General features: G+C 37.5%; 1 protein-coding gene across 1 annotated transcript in view; it reads right to left on the bottom strand.

The window, feature by feature from the left end:
• Positions 1-2,495: 2,495 nt before the first annotated feature.
• The window catches only part of LOC105450388, a 63,480-nt gene continuing 42,712 nt past the window's right edge, over positions 2,496-23,263 (bottom strand). The window contains exons 5-9 of the mRNA XM_011690188.1: positions 12,171-12,347; positions 6,437-6,584; positions 4,280-4,830; positions 3,322-3,589; positions 2,496-2,703 (exon numbers count right to left, since the gene is read on the bottom strand). Coding sequence (XP_011688490.1) covers positions 2,593-2,703; positions 3,322-3,589; positions 4,280-4,830; positions 6,437-6,584; positions 12,171-12,347 — 1,255 coding nt within the window. The 3' untranslated portion in view covers positions 2,496-2,592. The remainder of the gene's footprint in view (positions 2,704-3,321; positions 3,590-4,279; positions 4,831-6,436; positions 6,585-12,170; positions 12,348-23,263) is intronic.

Consider the following 23,263-nt stretch of genomic DNA (forward strand, 5'->3'; position numbering starts at 1 on the left):
CGTCGAAAAGTGCAACGATTTCGGAATTTTTGTTCGAGTAAATGAAATATTTCGCGAGCACACACTTTCGCGCGCGAGCCGTTCGTCTCGAAAACGGCAAGAGGCAAGCTTAAAAACGTGGCAACTCAATTCATTTATGCCTGAAATTCTCTACTCAGAATTTAATCGAATCAACATATAACGGGCAAATTTAACAAATATAATTTTCTTATCGATATAATATATATAACAAAAATTCAACTAGAAATAATTTTCAAGATACAATTTTCCCCAAAGAAACTTCTCAAGGTTTCGAATAAATAATTAAAAAATTATATAAAAAAAACATTTAATCGTAAATAACGTTACGTCCTTCAGATCTTCGACTTCTTATACGTTGAATATGTGTATTGGAAGTAACATCACTAATAAATAAAATTAAAATTATATCAGTTAAATATTTCGTAAAATAAATTATTAACGATCAATTAAGCATAAATGAATTAAGACACGACAAATCGATGCTGTTATATGGTTCAAGATTCTCAAAACTTTGACAAAATTTGTCAAAATAGAGTCACTTTCGGTACGGACGGCTCGCGTGATCGAATCCAGAAGATACACGCCGTCGTTAACTTCCAGAAACAATCAAAAGCATGTAGTAGGAACAGTCACGCACAAGAGAATGCGAATTCTCTCTCTCTCTCACTCTTTCTCTCTCTTTCTCTCACTCTTTCTCCCTTTCTGTCATATCTCCAGATCCATCCGAGCTGCGCAATTTAACCCTTTCAGTACCGAACTAAATATTTAGGGACGTTAGCACCTTCCTCATGTTAATTCAATGCAACTTTACAGCCGGCGTTCAACAATGTGTGTGTGTCGTTCGCTTAACTTTAACTGTCATTAAGTAAATATTTCCCTTACGTTCGTCGCGGGATACAAATATGCAAACGCTAACATTTAGGCAAGAGTTCTTCGTTCTTTCTAACTCTCATTTTAAATTTGTCAAAAACCCCTCTTCTAATTGTAATTGTATTATAAGTTTAGTTTACGCTACGATCTGTAAAGACATCGAGACTAATAACTTAAATAATGTCACATTAAAATTATCAACGAATAACTACGAAATCGCCGGTTTTCTGCCATTAGAAAAGCTTTTAAGAAACCGAAAACTTTTGCTAATTGAAGAACCGATTTTTTGCGGAATAACAGAGAAGAATTCACATGTATACTTTTTAAGTGTCCGACCGGTCTGATCTTCAAACCTTAAAGAAACCGTGAGTGTTACTTTTGTTACCCTGCCCTTCAATAATATTCAACGCACTTACATCTGTATTTTTCGTTGCTTAACGAATAACTGATAAATCGCCACGAATCGCGTCTCCAACAGTAGCGTTTCATCGAAATTTTGTCGAGTGTCACAGCGGAGAAAATTAAACCCTGCCGTCTCGTCGGGATTCCGTGAGACACCGAGAACCGTGGCGCGGGACACATCGTAGGGATACTCTTATTAAATTTTTTTATATATCGTATTTATTAAATGCAGGTCTTAAGGCAGGTACTGAAAGAGCTAATGGCGGATAAGGAAAGCGAACTCCTCTATTATATCTCGGTTAGATACTTCATCCGCGTGAAGTATCGTCGCTCGGCGCGCGTGTACCGCGCGCGCTACATCGAGATAGGATTTAACCCAATTGTGATGCTATATAATATAGTGTCGATCTTGTTAATATATTTTTCACATATACATATATATATATATATATATATATATATATATATATATATAGCAGCGGTGATAGAGTAGTGCCCGACTAGCTCGAAATACATAATTAACGAACAAGTAATCGCGAAGTATGCGTTGTTAATCTATATCTGTATGTATAGATACTTTATATGTATATAACTGTATATATATATACTATATGTTATATATACATATACCATTATTTTTGTTCATTTCCGTTTCTTTCGACGTACCCCGGGGCTTAGGTACACGCGTGACTAGTTCAAAAAGAAAACAAAAAAAAAAAGAAAAGAGCGGAAATCCTCATCGCCCGCCGCGCACACTTACCTTCGCTCTCTCGATCTCTTTCTTTCTTTCTCTCTCCATATGTATGTAAGTGTTTGTATACGTGTATGTTTGAGGTATCCTTATGCATATGTGTATGTTTCCGATAAAACAGTCTATAATCTGCAAAGCGCGCGGGCGCTCGAGGTTCGCTACAAAGGTTCGCTCTCGAGAAAAGAGCACGCGGCTCGGGAGACGCGCCCGAGGTGTGTCTCTCGTTTTACGAGACCGGCTGCCTCTCTCTCTAAACTCCCCCGCGGAAGTTCTAGGTACTAGAACGACAATATATAACGCCTATTTCGAGGAGGGACGATCTACGCGCGTCGATCTGCGCGCGTGGGATCGACCCTCGCGCGCGCGCGCGCGCGCGCGCGTCGCCGACGAGTAGCGCGCGGCGACGGCGAAGACAATGACGACGACGACGGCGGATAAGCCGTCGGTGTTCACGAGGCGATGCTACGTGCGCCGGCGGCGGCGGAGCGACGACGGCGGGGCCTCGTGTCGTTTTTTGGCTGAACTGAATCGCGTCCCATTGTCGAGGGCTAACTCGGCGCGTCTTCCGGTTCCACCACGCCGCCGGTCGGCCCCGTCTGGCTACCGCCCTGGCTCATCGTCACAAACTGCTGCGATAGCGTCTGCAGACTCTGCCGCACCTACGGAACAAACATATCCCCTCGTATCAAGTGAACGCGACACAGTTAGTCACTTAAGACTATTCGATTAGACGTCGTCATCGACCGCACCTGGTCCACTTTGATTATCTGTGATTTTCAAGTATCGCGATAAAATCCGAACATATGGCATATTACGTAATAAAAATTACTCATAAAGTTATCTATTTTAAAAAAAGTATAAGGAGAAATGTACGCTTACATAATTACAAGCAGGATGTGTGTTTTGGAAAAATAAAAATTATTATGTCTTAAAATCAATTTTATTCAATAATTACTGAATCAATGTAAATAAATTTAAAAATTTATTAATACTAAATTCACTATATATTATTATAGTACACGGTATTTCCAGTTTGTAATAATTTTTAATTTTAATTTTTTTAAGTATAAAAATTGTGTATCTTTAATTCAATTTAATAAATCTTATTTAATTTAATATAGCTATTTAATTTATACACATTAAAATAAAAAATATAATATTTATCGAGATCAAACAGACTTCATCGCAACAATGCCATTATTTAAAATTACACTTTATTATCCGGGTAGTACAACGTGTATCGGATCGATCATGTGTTTACAAATGGGACAATTTACCTTCACTATTTGATCCAGATTCGTATTGAGATAGTGCAACAGCCGATCCTGCGTGAAGCGTTCCGGCGAAACGAGGGGATGGTTTAAATAAGCGGTGTGCAGCCTGTCAATGCGCATCATCATTAGAGCCGCCGATACGTAAAGAACCGCCAAGAGAGCCACCAGTATCGCTATCACCATGCCAGGCTTCAATCCGCTGGTAAACAGTGATCCCAGCCTGTCGGATTTGCTCGGTGTCAGCGTCTTTGTTAATACTGCTGTCTCCAGCCTTAAAAAGAAAGACGAAAGGTGAAAATAAGCGGAATGAGCGAAAATAATTGCGAAAACAATTTCAATGTATCATATTTCGCAAACCAATGAACTAAGAATGAATTCAATAATAATATCCAGATCTTTAATATCGTTTTTGCGATTTTACAAAGGGCTATTTTACTTTATTTTATATTTCATTATTGCGATTTTACGAAGGACTATTTTACTTTGTTTTACATTCTGCGTTATGATTTTTGATTTCAGAAGTAAATAAGGCAGATGGGAATCGGCGCAGTTATTAAAACGTTTAACATCTTTTTACGTTAGAATAAAGTTTATGTAAAAATTGTAAATTGCGTACTAATAACTGCGCGCCTATTTCCATCTGCCTTATTTACTTTTGTATTTTTAATTCTGGGAATCTTGTTAGAATTTTATTATTTTTAATTTCATTTTTGTTAAATTTTCAATTGATTCATCTAAAGTAATTTCAATTAATTAACTAATCAATCTACCTTATTTATTTCTGTATTTTTAATTCTGAGAATCTTGTTAAGATTTTACTATTTTTAATTTCATTTTTATTAAATTTTCGATTGATTCATCTGAAGTAATTACAATTAATTAAACTAATCGAACGTCTCCTCTTTCATTTACATGCTTCCTCTTTTAATTTATACGGATACGGAAACAGCCAAAAGCTCACCTGGCGGGTGGCAAACTCGGCCTGCTGAGGGTCACGGAGGCGCCGTCGGTGTCCGTGCAGACGACCGGCGATCTGGTGGCCGCCAGGAGATCGATACCGCTCTCGGACATACTCGACTCGTCCTCCTCGGGGTTCACCCCCTCGGAGTCGTCGACGAGCAGCGTGTCCGGCGGGAGGAGCTTGGTGTCGCTGTCGAGCACCGGCAACTCGTCCGCCGTCGTCCGCGGCTCCATCGCCGCGTCCCACACCTGCTTCATCAGCTTGTAGGTAGAGTCGCGCGAGAGCAGCGAGCAGAAGACGTGGCGCTCCTCCTCGGTGGCGACCGCCACCGCGTTCGGTATGATCCGCGCGGTCTTCTCCTTGCTGATCTTCAGCACCGAGACCGTCGGTATCAGCAGCTTCGTCACGTAGCCGAACACGTTGCTGTAGAAGGCGAAGTAGTTGGGCGTAATGTACAGGTGGCCCTGCAGCAGGATGTCGCCCACCAGCGCGCAGCTGTAGTAATTCAGCACGCGCTCGTCCTCCGCCACCTGATAGCGAAATTTCGAAGACTACGCATTAGGTTGGTACTGCCCTTTCGCCGACGCGGCGTGTTATTATTATTATTATTATTACCATCACCACGTAATAATAATAATTTATTGTGTATATCCAAGTAGTTATTGTATTACAGAAATCAGTTAGATGAACACAAAAGCTAGAGCGTACGACGATCTTTGTTTATGGCTCGATTTCATAATTCGCGATTAGCTTGATTTAACCGAAGTTCAACTCGCTTTACCTTTTTCTAATCTAAGAATTAGAAAAAGATAAACAGTAATAGTTACACCGAGATTAATGTTAATCTTACATTTGTGAAATCGGGCTTAAAGGGATCCATCACCCTGTTCGCGCGAATCTTGTCGAGCTTTGTAAAATATTATTGGCTGAATGATAAAACGAGCTCGAAAATGCGACGTACCATCGATTCACGGACGGAAGATGCAATGCAAAGCGATCGTAAAAATTAATATACTAAAATAAAGCCAGATTTCATTTTTCTAAAGTGTTTTTTTCTAGCATTTAGGTATTCATAGTCGGCTCTTGTTTAGGGTTGCCGTATCAAAATTTTCAAAACTAGAACTTACAAGTCAAAAACCCCGAACATTTCGTGTACAACTGCCGACGCATGTAAAAAAAAGCGTGTGTAGTAGCGGCTCGTTTCTGAATAATTACGCGGGAGGAATCAAAATATTTAGAAGATTCTTTGAAAACCCTAAAATCCCGGACGCTCACAACTATGCCGGACGTCTTCGGAAAATCCCCCTGGACGATCCCAGACGCCCCGAAAAAAGAGGATGGGAAAAGGGGGACAGATGGCAACCCTACTTTTGCTTCAAGATTGCCTTAATTAAGATGCTAATACGCTCTGCGATTGGCTTATGGTATCTTAAGACTGTACTTAAAACCGTCTTAAAATATGAGAATCGGTTATGAATACCGTGTTTCCCAGATCCTTTTCTGGGAAACACGATTGATTTATCACGCTCTCAGGGCAGATTTCGTTTCGAGTTACTGGATACTTCTCGCTTAACATTCGAACTTGTGACATTTTCACCCCGAAGATGGCTCCGTTTCAAGTCGACACACGACACTGTGTTTATTAAATTTCCGACAAACGTCAAGAGCTCTCTCTTTCACACCACGCTGATATTCATTAGCAATTTCTCTCGCGCAGCACTATGCAATATACAACGTACTATATTGTATTCGACAATCAATCGCCGATCGAGATAAATCGCGAGGCTACAAATCCCGAATGTATTTTAATAATTTATGCAGTCCGTCAATCGAACACCTGGGTCCCTTGCCTCGTGGTGAAGTTCACCGACGGGCCGAGAGGGGGAAGTATTTTTATACTGCACGCTGCCGAGGCGTGCATTGACGTACGCGTTTATGTCCTACGTCCGGAGAAGTTAAAACACCAGCCTGCCGGATGAAGATGAGGTAAGTATCGCAACACGATAATGGATCCGAGTTAAGCAAGTGTTACTGCTGGCAAGGGCAACGTCTGCGTGGGGGACCGTTCTCTTCTAGCCCCTCACGTACTGTCACTCGTAAGCGATTATCATCATTCGTGGACCCTAAGAAATGTACCACTTAAATGTATCTCTATACCTGAGTGAAGTGCCTATGGAATTTCTTCTGCCTCGCGCTGCTGGTAGACGTCGGCGACCTCGACGAGGATCTGCTAACCTTTGCTGGAGTTTGCGCGCCGCCAGCTGCCATCGATGGTGTACTCCTACTCAGTGGCTTCGAAAGGTGACTGAAAAAATAAAAAAAATAGAAATGTAAGAGGACCTTTACTGATTAGACATCACGCGGGAATGTATATTTATCTTCTACGTGCATATCTAATAAAAATTCGTTATTATCTAAGTGATCAAAATTCGTTATCAATATCGTTGTTTAAGTTATCAAAATTGGAAATAATTGGTCTAAAAGTTAGATATTATTTAAAATACGAAATAATCATTGAAATAAAATATTAAAAACACTGGATAATAATATTATAATGATTACTTTATCATGTAGTTGTAAAAAGTAATATAATTATTGAGACAGTATCATACTATTAAAATAAACTTCTTTATGTAACAATAATCACAATTATAAATATAATTTTTGAAATGATATTTATAATTAAGAAGAGATAACGATTATCTTTTATGGAAACTCAGACTAATCAGAAATTCAGAGGCACATTTCTCTGTGACATACATTCCTATATATACTTAATAAAATTAGATCAACTTGTTCGTGCGGGAAATTCCCACGACCCTAAAAGGTCAGTTAAAACACTTCCCTTTCCGCTGACGCTATCGTGTTTCGTTTTACGTCGTCACATTAAGAATACTCCCTCGAAGATACATTATCAGGTAAGGAGACCCTATGTATAAGTATATCTCGTCTTATATATCCGAATTTAATATGGGCATCATCAACAATGTAATCTAACTAGAAATTATTTTCTACAACACCCGGATGGCGAGTCCGGAAAAGGATATCGAGCGTTTGAAAGACCGTCCAGGCCAGGGGAACGGAGGACATGTTATCTCTTAGGGTTATCTCTTTAAAGCATTATCGAAACCGTGACCGACGATGCTGTTTGCATCATTTTGACGCGTTGCGTAATAATCGTTTTTGTGTACTATGCCACTAACTAACGTTCGTTTAACGCGCAGAATATTTGAGATTAAAAGGCCTTCACTTTTACGATAATTAAATGCGATAATTAATTGCGACGAACTTTGAAGACTTAAGACACTTCGCTTTTAAGATTAATATGCAATTAACTTTATCTTCAATTCAATTTGACGCTCAAAAACTGTCGAGAGACATTTAGCAGTCCTGAATTCTTGAATGAATTAAATTAAATCAAATTAAAACAAAAGAAAATTTCGATTTGAACTTTCGCTCGAGGAAGCAAGATCACTTAAGCGATTCTTATCACTTATATTGTATCTTATCCTCATCTATTCAGGTTTAAAAAATAACGCCGCCAGTAGAAATTCTACAACTTCTACGTATCTCATCGCTACATTGCAAGCAAATAGGCAAACGCAAAAAATAAATAAATATTGCTAACTTGTTGGAGTGGCTCCTTAAGGAGGTCGTCCTGGTTCTTTTCATAATGGCGATACTCCACAAATCGTTGCCGAACATTTCCACCCGCGTTCCCATTATCGAATTTTTTGTTGCACCTGCACGTTTCTCACGTTTCAAAAATTGAAACAATCTCATGCGTGCGCCCTTTTATCGGTACTGTTTGCAGTTCGCGTGCAACGTATCACTGTCACAGTTTCATACTGGACGGTGAAAAACTCACGTATCGTAGAAATATACAAAAGCCTTCACCTCTGGAAAATTCCGACACAAGCGGCAGATATAAAATAATTTAATAAATATAAAAAATTCCATAAAAGAATCTTTTTTTTATTTTTTTTAACAAACGAAGATTATTTTCTATTCAAATTGTTTCTTCCAACTGTTGAAGAAAATGTACAAAAAATATTATATGTATCACACGCGCGTTTATCAAATTACTGCGTCAAAAATCGAAATTTCTCGTTAAATAAAATAGAATTTCAAAAACTCCATTCACTTTCCGCGAATTTAATAAATAAAATATTTAAATAAAATTGAAATGATGTTTAAAATAAAGTTAGTAAATAATTCATAGAATTTTACCTTCGTATAAAACCTGCCTGTCTAAACTCACATATTCTTCTAGAACTCGAGTACTCGAGCTCAGAGAGAATATCTAAAGATATAAAAAATATAAATAACTGAATAATCCTCTCTTTGTTACGATAAAATTAGTTGTAGCAAGATTTTCATTTTTTCTTTATTACAGTATCGCATTGCAGAAATTCGAAAACATTCGAACGACTCGATCCGAATCACCGAAATCATCTCCGCGACACGCGTTGCGTATCGCGCGATTTTCGCACGTGAAGACGACCCGTCCGACGCGCGGCGTAACGCGTAACTGGTTGCACGATCCGCTGGCTTAACAATCCGCTGCCGGCGATGATGATAACACGTGGGAGACTGTCTGGAGCGGCCGTTGTGCCATCTCGCTCGATTAAGAGACTCGCCGGAACCGAAATGACAAAAATATATATATACACTCACATAACGATAACCGGCGGATGCAATAAGACAAATTCGATGATAATGAGCAACGTGATAAAAAAAACTTACAGATAGGAATTCGGAGTGCGATAAGATTCGCGCAAAAGCCTAATGTCGACGTCGATCGGGATACCGAGGCGCGTGAGTTTTTTGCGTAATTCGGCACATTAATTCCGCGAAGACGTTCGCGATCATCGAGGCGGGGCAGAAAGCGAACGGAAAAATTTCCCCCCTTCCGGCACATCCACATCCGTTTCGATAAGTACCGCGACGTATTGCACGTCACCTTCTTGTCACTTATATGTTATTTGTTTGATGGGATTATCTTTCGCGATATACAGTCCATACATATGCCACTGTATACAAAACGATTATAATCGTTATCGGAGCAGCTGTCAGAACTGACTTCTGATGGTAATCCTTTTTTTTTTGTTAGAGTAATTTCCACGTGATGAGAAATATATAGCTTTTATATGGTTTATCAGATGAATATTAACAAGAACTTAGTATAAAAAGGATCGTAAACGTATTTATCTATTGTAATATCTGCATCTTTCGTCAGAGTTAAGATATCTTTATAAAAAAGCGGATGCGCAGATCTCTTTAATTAAAAGGTCTCGAGTTGAGCCGAACATGGTAAACACTCAAAGAACATTGTATAAATCACTTTTAATGGAAAAGATTACGTTTATACAATATACAAAAAATTCATTACAGCAAACGAGAGATTTTACGAAAGAGAATTTTCTATATTTTATGAAGAACTTTTCACGAAGAATTTTTAAGAGACTTCATTATTTATTTTCCGTAGAGGAAGTTTCTTTTAATTTTGTTTAAGAGGAGATGCAAAAATATTATCGAAGATCGAGGAACGAGATACTTACACTTCGAGTATCAAGACGGTTCAGTCACAAAAGGCAATTTCACCCAGATAATACGCACGACGTCACGCTTTGTACTGTAATAACCGTTTACGGACGGCATGCATGAAACGGCTATTGTAAGAATGGCCGCAAAACATTCCCGTACGATTGAAATGTTTCAAAATACAATTCTATTCTCGACGTGATTTAACGCTACAAGTGCTGTCTAACTCCGCGGCATTTAGCGTTAAACATGCAATGAGAATATCGATTTATATCGATGCCCTGCTCATAAATCGCTCGTTTTTAATGTCCGGGAGACGTAAGTCTGATTTTGCAAGTCTTGTTTCATTTATAAAATCTACCTTCGCGGCATTTAGCGTTAAGCACGCGATAAGAATATCGACCTATATCGACGCCCTGCAAATCGCTCGTTTTCAATATCCGAGAGACGCAAGTCTGATTTTGCAAGTCTTGCCTCATATAAAAAAAATCGTATTTACCGATCCGTTTTTTATAAAAATTTCATTAAAAAATTAAGTGTGTTATGTAACGAAACACAATTTGAAATTTGTAACGTATGATTGAAGACCCGCTTGAACTTGTGTTATTTTCTAAATATGCAGCTGATTTGTCCAATTAATAATTAATTTAATCTAAGTCATTGATAATAATAATCTTAGTTCGCATATGTAAGAAGGAACTTATCGCAATCATTAGCTTCTCCTCGTATGTTGCTCCTTACTCTTTAAAAGTGAATCAATGGAATTATCCTATTGATTTGCACTGTATTTTCCAGTTGCATATTTAGAACTGTGACAATCAATGAGTATATTTCAATGTTCTTTCAGTGATAATATACTGATTCGAACAGTGAATAGCACAGTGAAAGATCGTGAATTTCAGTTCTTAAAACTGTTTGACAGTGAAACTTACTTTCATTGATATTCACTGTTTAAATCATTATGTTATCACTAAAAGAACATTGAAATACTCACTGTTTATCACATCATTTGTCACTGGAAAATTATACACTGAAATCAGTGATTCGCTTTTAAAAAGTAATAAATTATTTATTCTTCAGTAAAATAATTCGTTCGAATACATTTGAGATTAGAAAAAAAGGTCTGACACGCTTGACACGCAATAAAAAAAAAGTTTGATTAATGGCATGTGTTTCTATAAAATGATTTCCTATGAGTCTGCTGTTGCAGCCACGCCGGCAAAAGAGTGGAGGTGGCCCGACTTCGCCAGCATTATCACGGTGGCAAGTGTGCCGTAATAATATTTGAATGCCATAAATAAGTGTAGTTTAATAGCGGCATTCGATAATCGTGATGTGGCAGCTAGTAGGAACGTATTTCCCAGCACACAGTCAGACAAGTTAATTATACGATGCCTTATCACGAAAGCACATAACATCTTTTTATCACGATCCCTGTCTTTGTCCCCCTTTCCCCTCCCGCGCTCGTCTGCAATTCGTGTGCAGGTGTGACATTATCACCGTTGCCTGTTGATAATTTCCAAGAAGCCCGATAAGCGATTTCACGCGCGAATCATCTGACTTGCGGAAGCAAAGTCGAAAATAAAAACGATATTAATAACGTTAATAAAATGCTCGCGCAGATATATGCAAAATTATTTCGCGTTCTCACGTATCGTCAGCAGAACATTGCTCAATTTCCTGCTTGCCGCGCACATATGTATATAATGATAAAACGTAAGCTCTCTTTTTTTAAAGATTAAATAATGTCAAAAATATTCAGACACCCAAAAAAATATTCTATTCTTTAGTGGTTTCTTCTCCCTCTTAATTCCAGATTTTCCTCTGACATTTGGTCTCAAGAAAATATTCTAAACCGTAGAAGAATATCATATACACCGCGCGTAATTCTTGATCATCATTTTTTATTAGAGAAAATGCTAAGAAGAATTCCCCACTTATAACTAGAATATTTTTTTGTGTAATACTTGCAAATAAATTAAAATATTAAAATCCGTAAACCGTCACACACATTTGATTTACATGTTGTATCTACAACCCTTTCGCCTGAAATAAATATTTGTTTCGACCGAGTCTCTCCGTATCTTTTAATTTCCGATTCATTTATTAAGAAACTGTGATATACGATATTACATGCACGCGTCGATTTTTTAAGACAATATGTTACGCAGAAAAATATTGAAATGTCAAAGCGGTATCGGCACTTCGTTTCGCGTAAAAAACGTGGGTTCTCGTCAGGTTCACGGCCATAAATCCCTGCGTTATAGCAAGTGCTTATACCGACGCGGCATCGAGCGAGCTTTATGACAGAACGAAAGGGGGGGGGGGAGGAGAGGGAGGACCTCACCTGTCGTTACATCTCAAGGCCGCGTGACTGGGGCTTCTCGGAGGCTGAGGATAGCTGGCGCCGGCCACGGTGAGCTGGGACCCGCTGATCGATTGTTGGCCCCCGGCATGCGGTGCATCGGGGGCAGCTTGCAGGGGCGTGCTAGGTGCCGAGCGCGCGCCTATGGACCCCGCAGACCTGTGAACAAGGCAGAAAATGGGATTTGAGAGAAAGGGACTTGGAGGCGGAAGGCTGCACCTTAATTTGCGCAATCTTTGATTTCCTATTTTATGTCTATTATTTTTCTTACCTATACACGGAGAGAATTTTCTTTTAAAATTTACCCTGAAAATCATGTTAATTGTAAGACAATATAGTATTTAGGTAAATTTTACTGTGCACTACAATAAATTTTACTGCGAAATCTTATTGTAATGCACAGTAAAATTTGCCTAAATACCATATTGTCCCATAATTAACATAATTTGCAGGGTAAATTTAAAAAAAATTCTCTCCGTGTATGTACTTACCATGTGTGTTTATTTATATTAGCATAATTTTTTTAAAGTTCTTTTAGTTTTTTCGAGTTTCTCTCGCGTATATCAATTAGGATGAAACGATTTAATGAATCGGCTTTATCGAGTAATAAGAGTAATTTTATCGAAACAATTTACACGACATAGCGCCATTTCCGGCAAATGAATACAGCAATTAATGCAGGGTCTGAAAATCGATCAAAAACAATATTGCTCATATTTTGTAACTTCATTTTGCCAAAATGCAGAATAAAAATGTATCGTCAGATATCGCCAGAGAGGGTTTAACAAACCAACTCCGATATCAGATTGATTCGATCAAAAACACACGCTGATAGAAAGATTTATATGTCAATTTCGCAACGTCCAAATATTATATTATACAGTATTATACGGTATGGACTATATTTACGATAAGCCTAAATGATTTTTTCTACGACGTGTTCGCGCGCAGACAAGAATTCCAAATAATCTCTCTCTTTAAACTAACTCCAAAGTCTCCGTATCGACTTGATCTTCAATTTGGATAAAATATCGGTGACATTTATCTTCCACGCGAGGGTATCACTGTCGCAAATCACGTACCTTGCCCTGGTGAGCGGACGGGACGAGAGGCAAAGGTTGATCAGCGCCTGGGTTTCAAGCTCCATCATCGTGGAAGGACCAACGTTGCACGAAATATTATCGTTTATATTATCTCCGGGATAATATCTGCGAGAATTTCCTTTTCCGAGACGTGAGGAAACTGTATTGCGCCTTGTGTAGCTGCAACGCCGGTTACCAGTCGATCGGCAATCGACGCGAGCTCCGCGGTCAATCTGCGTGGCTATCCAAACGGACATCGGCAGATGTCAAAGTGATTCCCGGTAAAAATTACTGTTATCGAAAATCGCACGCCGACGGTGGGATGATTCACCGTTGTATTTAACTATATGGTTGTGATTTTCCCTCGAACGATGATTAACGACGTGGTTTATGCACTACCATCACAACTGCTTTTGCACGACGCGATAGCGGATTGAATTTTATCCGACTTTTATCTGCAGGCTTATCGCTTCTAAGTCGGGTAATACCGGAGCGCGATCGTGGAAACTGCCGTAGTAGTGGGTTAGCGATTAATACAAAGAGCACAGAGGGGAAACGGGAGTAGCGAGACTAATATTATCGCGCGCGAGTCGAGTTTAGAGACGAGGTTGGTCGCTCGCCAACTTCGGACGCGAGAAGAGAAGAAGATAAAGACGCGAGCAATGAGATCGGAGGCGGGAGAAAATCGAAGAGAAAAGGGAAAAAAGGGGGAGGCTGGTGCCGGGGTGAGAAGGGGGGTATAAAGCCAAACGGTGCGAAAGGACGAGGCACGCGGTGACTAACGAACCAGTTTCGGTCCTCTCTTCGTGCCGCGCGCGCGAGAATAACCACACCTCACCACACGGGTTCAACGAGCCAGGTTGCCTTTAACAAGCGCACGGCGCGGCACAGCCGTGACCGCGGCAATGCACAATGAGGCGAGAGCGCGAACGAGCGCGAGCGCGCGGAAAAAGAGGGCTCCCGCCGGCCCTCGCGCCGCGAAACGGAACGACCACGCAAAGCTGCAGGCACCGCGCGCGGCGGACTCCGCTCCGTTCAGTAGAAACCACGTTGGTATCGGTACTTCCTGAAGATCCCTCTCTTTGATCGCCGCCACTTAGCGCCCATCGATCGCGCAGCCAGCCTCGCGAGGAAGATGATGCTCATCTCGAAGCGGCGATTTCCTCGGCGAAGAGAGAGAGAGAGAGAGAGAGAGATTGCGGGCTATCCGCCACTTGTACGAGAGCGATCGTACCGAACCAGCCGGTACACGATCCTCTCGTCGAAGAAGAGAGTTCAGGGGAGTCGGCAAGTCGATGAAGATGAGACGGGAAAAATTGCGAGGCGGAGCGCAAGAAATGTTGAGAAACGGAGGGGTTGATGAGAAACGATAACCACGCAGCGAGTCCGGTACTCCACGGGCCAGCCGGGATATCAGACTGGCCGCGGTTGGACACGTCTGAAGTTTCTTACCCACCACCGGCCGACCTCGCGACCTTCTTCATAATTGACAAATCCGCGAATATACACCTGTCTATGCATTGCGGGAGATCTATAGCTCGCACGCTCTAGACTACTTGTACTTGAGTTACATTTAGGTGCAATGCACAAGTCAGATCGAATATCGCGTACGTTAATGAGTACGCGAGGACGGAAACTTACGCTGGAATAGATCGAAATTCACCGATGGCGAATCGCTCACGCTATTAACGGTATAAGCGTTACGATTTGTTAAAAAATAGATACTGTCTTCAGGGAACTGTATCTGCAAAAGCTGTCGCTGCAGATTCACGTCTTATAAGTTAAAGCGGAACAAAATGAGCAAATTCAATTCTAATCAATATATTTATATATTACACTTATATGTCGCCAGAGAGAAAAATTTGTTTTGTTAGTCTTTTTTTAATAATGTCCCGTTAAAGAAAAATTAAGTTAGCAAGACAATAATATATGTACATATATATCGCAGATTCGTTTCTAAAACGATTAAAACTAAAAAATTTGTCTGCGTATAAATATCATTATATCAGCAATATTATGTGCAAAATATTGGAAGAAATTAATTTATATCGAGAAAACATTTTATCATATTTAAAGTTAACGAAAAGAAATAATTACTTTAAAAATCAAAGCTGTTTGATACATTTGTAAATTATGCAAATAATATATGTGTAAATTACACGTAATTGTGTAATATACATAAAAAAAAATAATCTAAATGTATCATGTTTTACGCATATAATGAGAAAACAACGAACACTGTTGTAATTATAATTGTGATAAAGTATAAAAAAAAGGTACATGAAACTTTACGCCAGCTTGCGTCACTTCGGATGTTTGAATAAACATCATTCCGGCAAATTGATGCATGCGGAAACACACGCTCGAGTTTCCCGAGCAGCGCGCGACACTTCGCTGAACCGAGAGGAAGCGCAAAATATTTGGCCGTTAAGTTAAGCGCCGATGACTTCGGACTGGAAAAGAATATATATTGCGCTCTCGTCGTCGGCCCGCACATTCTCTGGCAGTCGCCCAAAAGGTCGAAACGCTCTTTCTCTCGTGCTGCACATCAATAAGAGGCGGCGAAAGGAACGAGAATCGTAATGGGATTAACGCGTTTTCAAGTTCTCTCTACGAGTTCTAAAATCGAATATCAGCGATGCCGATCAAGCTCGTTAATCTTGTTAAATCGTACTAATAATAATCACTCGAACGCAAAAATAATAAAATAAAATAAAGGTATAGAAAAACATACAGAGAAATTATATAATTTTCTCTATATTTTTTCATATATATGTATATACTCATAAAAAAAATAAAAGTACAAGTATAAAAGTACTAAAAGACGCATAGGTCAAGCAATAAGCTATTAAAATTACAGATAACTTTTTACTGCCAGAATAACAACGTTAAATCAACTGACTATATGTGGCTCGCCTATACTCCAATCGAAAGCAAACACGTCCGCGAAATTAATTGGCTTATTAATCTCTTTAAGTCGCGAGATTGGAGATTGATCGCCGGCTACTTTAGCGTAATGGCACAAAATACACGTGCGCGACTCCGCGCCGCGCGCCGACAACGTGCCGGTATCTGGGAAGTGCAGTTTGCGACTATTATTATCTTATACCACGCAGTCACGGACATAACACAGAATTTGATTAGAGGCTCTCTCTCTCTCTCTCTCCTTCTCTCTTTCCCCCCCCTTCCCCCCTCTCTCTCCCCCAGTGAGCACGATATCAATAAAGCGGTGCCCACCAACGCATAGTGTCGTGGCGTCTTACATTATTGAGATGCGTCAGGTGTTCCTCCGATTGCGCGAAGTCTTTCTCGAAGGCCGCAAAAAGACGTCACGCGACATGACACTCGTACAAAGTTCTGCTGTAGACCCGGAAGAAGTGTCTAAAAGTTACGTCCTGTGCCAGAACACTGCGTAACTCGGTGCGACAAATGCTTCCAGAAAATCAATTCACGCGGGGCAATTCGATACAGATGCAAAAGCATCACGTTATAAATAAAGATAAAGATATACTAATATAAATTAAGAAACTTTCTGGAAAACATATGATTGTATATACAGGTATACAATTTTCATCTCGACATATTGTATAACAAATGTATTTGAATAATATGGAATTAATAATTAATAATCAGATCAGTAATTTAATTAATTAACTTAATTTGATTACTGCGTATCAACGGCATAAACGATATTTTGGACTTATTCGTTATGTTAGAGAGATCGAATGAATATGGTCCCGGATTTGTATAATCTTCAAGATAATCTTTGGCGTGCGAGATCGTCGAGATAATGAGACAAAGAAAGACACTTAATTTCGACATCACGCGAGTTGTTGGAAATACGCAAATACGTAGCTGTGCTGTTGTTATGCATTTCCTCGACGAATGCGTTTGCATATTTATCGTTTTCAACGCCATCGAACTGTCGGCCAATTTCTCGGCGATACAAGCTTTAACGCCTTGTCTGTTGTACGAGAAAACCATACGTTAAACGCGTTTTCTAATAGAGACGAATGCAACATCAATTTATTCGCAGCACAAATTGAAGAATCATGTGAGAGAATATTAAAATAACGCAGTTTTTATTTATCATTGCTGTTAAGTAACAGAATGCTACATGTACTACAATGTTAATTGAGTTTTTATTACGAAAACTTAAAAAAAAATTTCTCGTAGATTCTCTACGTACACAAATTAAAAAGATATAATATATACATATATAACACAAACTAAATCGAGTAGATATTAGGTGTCCAAAAATTGGCAAAATTTCCCGTAGATACGGTAATTTGGCAAAGTAAATATGTAATGAGACTTTCGACATTTATGACGTAATGTGACATTTAGCTCGTCCGAACACACGTGTCTAATTGAAATACACGGGTAAAAGAACGTTACTCCGAAGTTACTCGATTTCGACGAGCTATTTGCATTTCGAATAACAAATCTACTCGAAAAAGATCCAACCGACAACCAATTCATCTCGCAAACACATCGTAGTTAATGAATGTTAGTGATGGACTGGCGTATTTGACCGTAGTAATTGACTGCCTTTTTATCTAACTTTCGAAAAAAACACAAACTGCAATATCAATCAATATTAATTTCCTAGAATTATTTATAAAAGATACCAATCTCCGTTATTCGTGCGTTCATCATTTGCTATAATAATATAAATTTGACACTTTTCATTGCGTTTCTCAAAATCTCCCTCGAGAAAATTTAACTTAAAATTTCTCTATTAGTCTGAAGAAAAAAAACGTTATGATAACAAGCTTCTTGTTGTGCGGCGTCCATGCAAGTATGCTCTTTCGTGCACACGGTGTCTGGGAAAAAAAAGACCTGGTTCATGTAATGAATACGATCGCGTGGTGCGAAACGATTAGTCATTGTCGCGAGTTCGCAAAAAAGCACGTGTGGCCGCTCCCCTCATCGGACGAAACGCACGAGCGCATTTAAGTACATGCACGCATACATGTGCACGTACGCACGTTCGCATCCTTACTCGAAGGCTTCACAGAAAGTTATCCGGTCATCATCGATGATCGTGAGATACCGTATACTTCCCCGTTTATTATAGCTGATCATATTTCCTGGTTCCAGGAAACTTGTTAAAATGATAATGTCGATATAATATTGACTAATATTGACTTTTATGCGAGGGCTCTAATAGATTATTATACAATAACAAAAATGTGACGTTTTCTTAAAAACAAACAATAATTAAGAAATTGAAACCTTTACAAGGTTATTAATTTCATTAAGAAATGTATCAAATGTAGATTAATGTGTAACTTTATATTGTGTATAATATTTTTTAAATTAGAAATATATATTATTCTCTCATATATTAAAATAAATTATTATCGTCGTTTATATAAATAATATAAATGTAAAAAAACTTCTCAAAAAATTTCAAATTTTCTCAACTTCGCTTGATATAATGTTCCTCATACTTCCAATTTATAGAATTTATATTCTAAGTTAATTAGCCACAAGTAAAGTCAGATTCTTGTGATAAACATAATTATGAAAAGAAAATAATCCTAATAAAGAGACAAATTCCACGTGTGAAATTTAAGAAATAATTTCCTATGTTCTCTTTCATTTTATTTTTGACAATTTTGCTTAGAATCTGATTCAAACTCAACCCTTTTCCAAGAATAGAAAGCATTACCTAAATGCATTACCTAAAAATCTTGTTTGAATAATGTTTTATTTATTTTTTACATGCATTTATACATGTTCCAAAGGTAAACTAAGCGACTCCGATAAACGAGATTTTATCTTCGCGTTCACATTATGGAATGGACGTTCGTGCGCGCACGTGGCCGATTATATGCGAATACACCTATTGTCTTCCTCCGAAAGAAAGGAGAAAAAAGTCACGCCGGAAAAAAAACCATTCTTGACGTCACGAGATAATCTTGACTAACAATAAGTAATTTACATCAGAAAGTCAAGATTTTTTTATGGAATTACCAAGTGATCCATGATCTACAATGACCCATTCGGGAGGTCCTCGCAAAGAACTTTCATCGCATAAAAATGCGATATGAAAAGAAAACATCTGAATAGATTTGATCTTCTTTTTTGATTCTTCTTAGTAAACGTTCAAATAAAAACCAGTATCAAACGTTTACAAAATAATTAAATTTAAATTAAAACTAAACTATTTCTTTGTTGTCTTTTTGTTTCCTTAAAATAATCTCTTATCTACTGAAAAGAAATAACAAAATCTTAACTATCTGGATATATATTATTTTTAAGTATAAGGGAGACCGGGTCGTATTGATACAATAAACAAGTCGGCACTACGATCCGTTTATGTATTTATGGCTAAAGAAATAATAGAAAAGTTACCGTAAAATATTTCTTTTATATAACATAAGTACTTTTATCTAAGTTTTATATAAATCACATATATATTTCAATAAAAAAAGAGAAAATCTGATTCAAGAGAAGACGAGTAAATTTTTAAATGTTTTCAATATTTCTCAGTTGGAGAGAGTAAATCTAATGACGTATTATTAGTTAAAAGAAAAATTTCTGTTACTATACGACGTTATTTTAAGCAATAACCGCAATTTGTTATAATAAAATGATTTAAATTATATGTTTTATTTAAATCAAATAAATATTTGTAAAAAAGAGAAAATCTGATTCAAGAGAAGACGAGTAAATATTCAAATGTTTTCAAAATTTCATATTAATGTTCCTCAACTGGAGAAAGTATATCTAATGACGTATTATTAGTTAAAAGAAAAGTTTCTGTTACTATATGATGTGTTTTTTTAGTAATAACCGTAATTTGTTATAATAAAATGATTTAAATTATATGTCTGCAAAGATGGAGCACGTTGGCTCATACTTAAGACAAGCTTAGCTCGACTTAATGTGAGAGAACTTTCATACAATAATTCATACATTAATTATAATAAAACTTTCATACATTAATTATAATAAAACGGTTTTTACTTGATATTTCTGTATTAAAGCAAGCTACATCTAAAATAGTTTGCATTTATTTTTCTATAATAGCATTTCGCTATTTAATGATTACAAAATAATGTTAAAAGTCGCAATCTTTTTTCAAGAAATACATATTTGCTGTTTTTCTATTAAACTTTCATTAATTTAATATCGAGTTTATCATTTAAGCAACTTACACCGTAAATATATCATATTACAAGTAAATTGGCTACAATATGTAGTATGTTCATATTTCTTACTACAAAGAAATTATACAGAATCGTTCCTGGCATGAAAATGTAGAGAAAAGTTCTTTCTACTATATTATAGCTTAATCATAATAAGTAGTTGTTTAAAAAGTCGAATATCTCTAAATTGTGAGAACTGTGCCAGCGAGCCTCGGTCTCTCTTATGCTCCTTTAATGTCCAATTTTTATAATATTGGCACAACTTCTAGACAATCGTCACCACTAAATGCTCTGATAACATAAATTCGGAATTAAAATTAAAAAATAATGATGAGTAAATTGGACTAATAGTTCGTTTTATTAAATATTTAATTATTTAAATTTAATTCATAACGACTGTCCCTATTTAATAGAAATGCTAATTAATGAATTATGCATAGTCATACGTTCATTATAGCGTAGAATAAAATGAGAAATATGTAAAGTTAAACGATCGAACTCCATTTAGGAAATTGTTGAAGGAAGCATTACAGGAAGATTATATCTTTCGATTATATTTGACGTAACGTTTCCTTCATATAGTTCATGATGACAAAGCTCGAATATTATTACGTTAACCGTATTCCATCTCGGACTTACATTACGTTTATCGAACACGCGAATAACCATTCGTGCCCGGCCCCGAACGGGGGGATCCGTAAAATCCATTTAACGTGGCTTGCTTGTAGTATCGCGTTTCGATTTACGTTACAGATAATATCACGTGTATGGACGGGTAATGCAGGCCTAAGATGGGAATTGCCACCGTAACGCATTTGCGCGGAACACAGGACTCGAGCGTTTTATACGGTACATGCAAAGTACCGCGATAAACTAGATGTTGCGAAAGTCTCCCTATTAATAGTATACGATACATGTGTATCGATCGGGGGGAGGGGATACACCTCCGAGGAAGCTCCGGCGAATCAATCTGCGCAGAATGATTACTTATTGATGGATCCTTGAATATATCCGACCTGCTACAGTCTCGAATCTCATCTCGCGAACGACGTTTTTATCTTTGTGTAAGAAAACACCTGGATATATGCCGCGATCGCGAATGCACGTATATTTGATGCGCTCGTATAAAAAGAGGGGCATTATCTAATGGATGTAAAAAAGGTATAATATCGACTGGCCTTCAAAAATAGATTACGAAGACTACTACATCGTTATATCGCGAACAAATATCCCGATAACACGCGATTCAATTCTTGAGAAAAAGAATCTTCTCCGCATTTCTCCGCAATTTCTTAAAGCAGAGATTGGAGCCGTGTATAATTTCGTGTAATTCAAATTTCGATCTAAGTCTCGCATTGATCGTAAAGGTTAATAAAAAAATATGGCCAATTCGTAGTAATAGATATACGATTTAGTAATGATAACGTTTGTGGCAATATTTGATTTAAAAATGTTTCATAACACCGCGCACTTCACAATTAGCAATTCGGTTTTTTCTGGCATAAAAAAAATATGTACTTCATATTTTATAATAAAAATATGTAAAGACAAAAATACTTACAAAGTACTTACCAAAGTACTTACAAAAAAATATGTAACTTCATATTTTATAATTGAAATTATAGAGATTATATTTATGATAATTATAAAGATTATAATTAAAATTTAGCTTCTCTCTCTCTTTCTCTCTCGCTTCTCTCTGTCTTTCTTTCTGTTGCTTCGATTTTGCGGTATACCAATGAACAAACGTATAAAAGATGGAACAATGAGAAAGCTGAACTAGAAGATATAACAAAGGGAACATAGGTACTTGCGGTCGAATTATAATCTGCCATTCAACATTTGAAGTGAAGCGTACTGTAGATCCGGATTTCATCGCGGTACGTGTTTCCGATAAAGTGTGTAATACCCCGGAAAGCAGATACGTGACCGCCCTTATATCGGGAAATTCTCGGAGGAGAATATAGGAATGTTGGTTGCGTGCGGTCAATCCCACGCAAGTTAAAGGATAAAAAACAGAAATATGCTAAAGATTCCCTATTGACCTCTCACATCAATTTTCCGAACGCAGCTATGATTTCCGTCTCGACAAAGTAACATATGTGGTAAAGTCATATATAATAAGTAAAATTTGAAAAACATTACATAGAAAATTAATAAAACGATAAACTAATATTTAAGATTATAGAAAATAATTAATTTCAAAAAATCTTTAACTACTTGACGGAAAGATAATTTATTAATTTATTGTGTGACATTGAGATAAATACAAAAAAATTTTTTAAAAACCGTGTATTATGTATAATATATGTTAAATATTAACACATTTAAGAGTTATTATATTATCAGGTGGTTATTTCTGTCGTCCCATTAGTTCTATACACCATAAAATATTGATAATTGATTACTAACAATCGACAGTCCCATTTCACACGGCGATGAGAGTAAATGCATAGCATCTGCAGTTACACGTGTAAAGCGCGTCTGTACTCGACCTCCATAAACCGTTCGATACTACAACTTGAAATTTTAAACAATGAGTGTCCTTACACGTGCTTATCCTCTCGTCTTCACTTTTTTCATTACCTTGCACTATTCATTTCTTCGCCTTTTGTCCCAATTACCTCTCGTTTAACCAACTTTTAAATGCATCTTGTCAAAGAATTGACAATAGATATTACTTGCCTCGTGTTACAAAGACAAAGTTAATCCGCAGTCAAAAATTCTTAAATTAGGTTATATTTACTATTTTCTGCACAGAAAGCTCTTAACAATGTAAATAATAATTAATTTCAATAAATTAAATAAATTTTAATAGCTAAATTAATAATAT

The sequence above is a fragment of the Wasmannia auropunctata genome, unplaced genomic scaffold (genome assembly GCF_000956235.1).
Source record: "Wasmannia auropunctata unplaced genomic scaffold, wasmannia.A_1.0 LD336061.1, whole genome shotgun sequence".
Taxonomy (NCBI): Eukaryota; Metazoa; Arthropoda; class Insecta; order Hymenoptera; family Formicidae; genus Wasmannia; species Wasmannia auropunctata.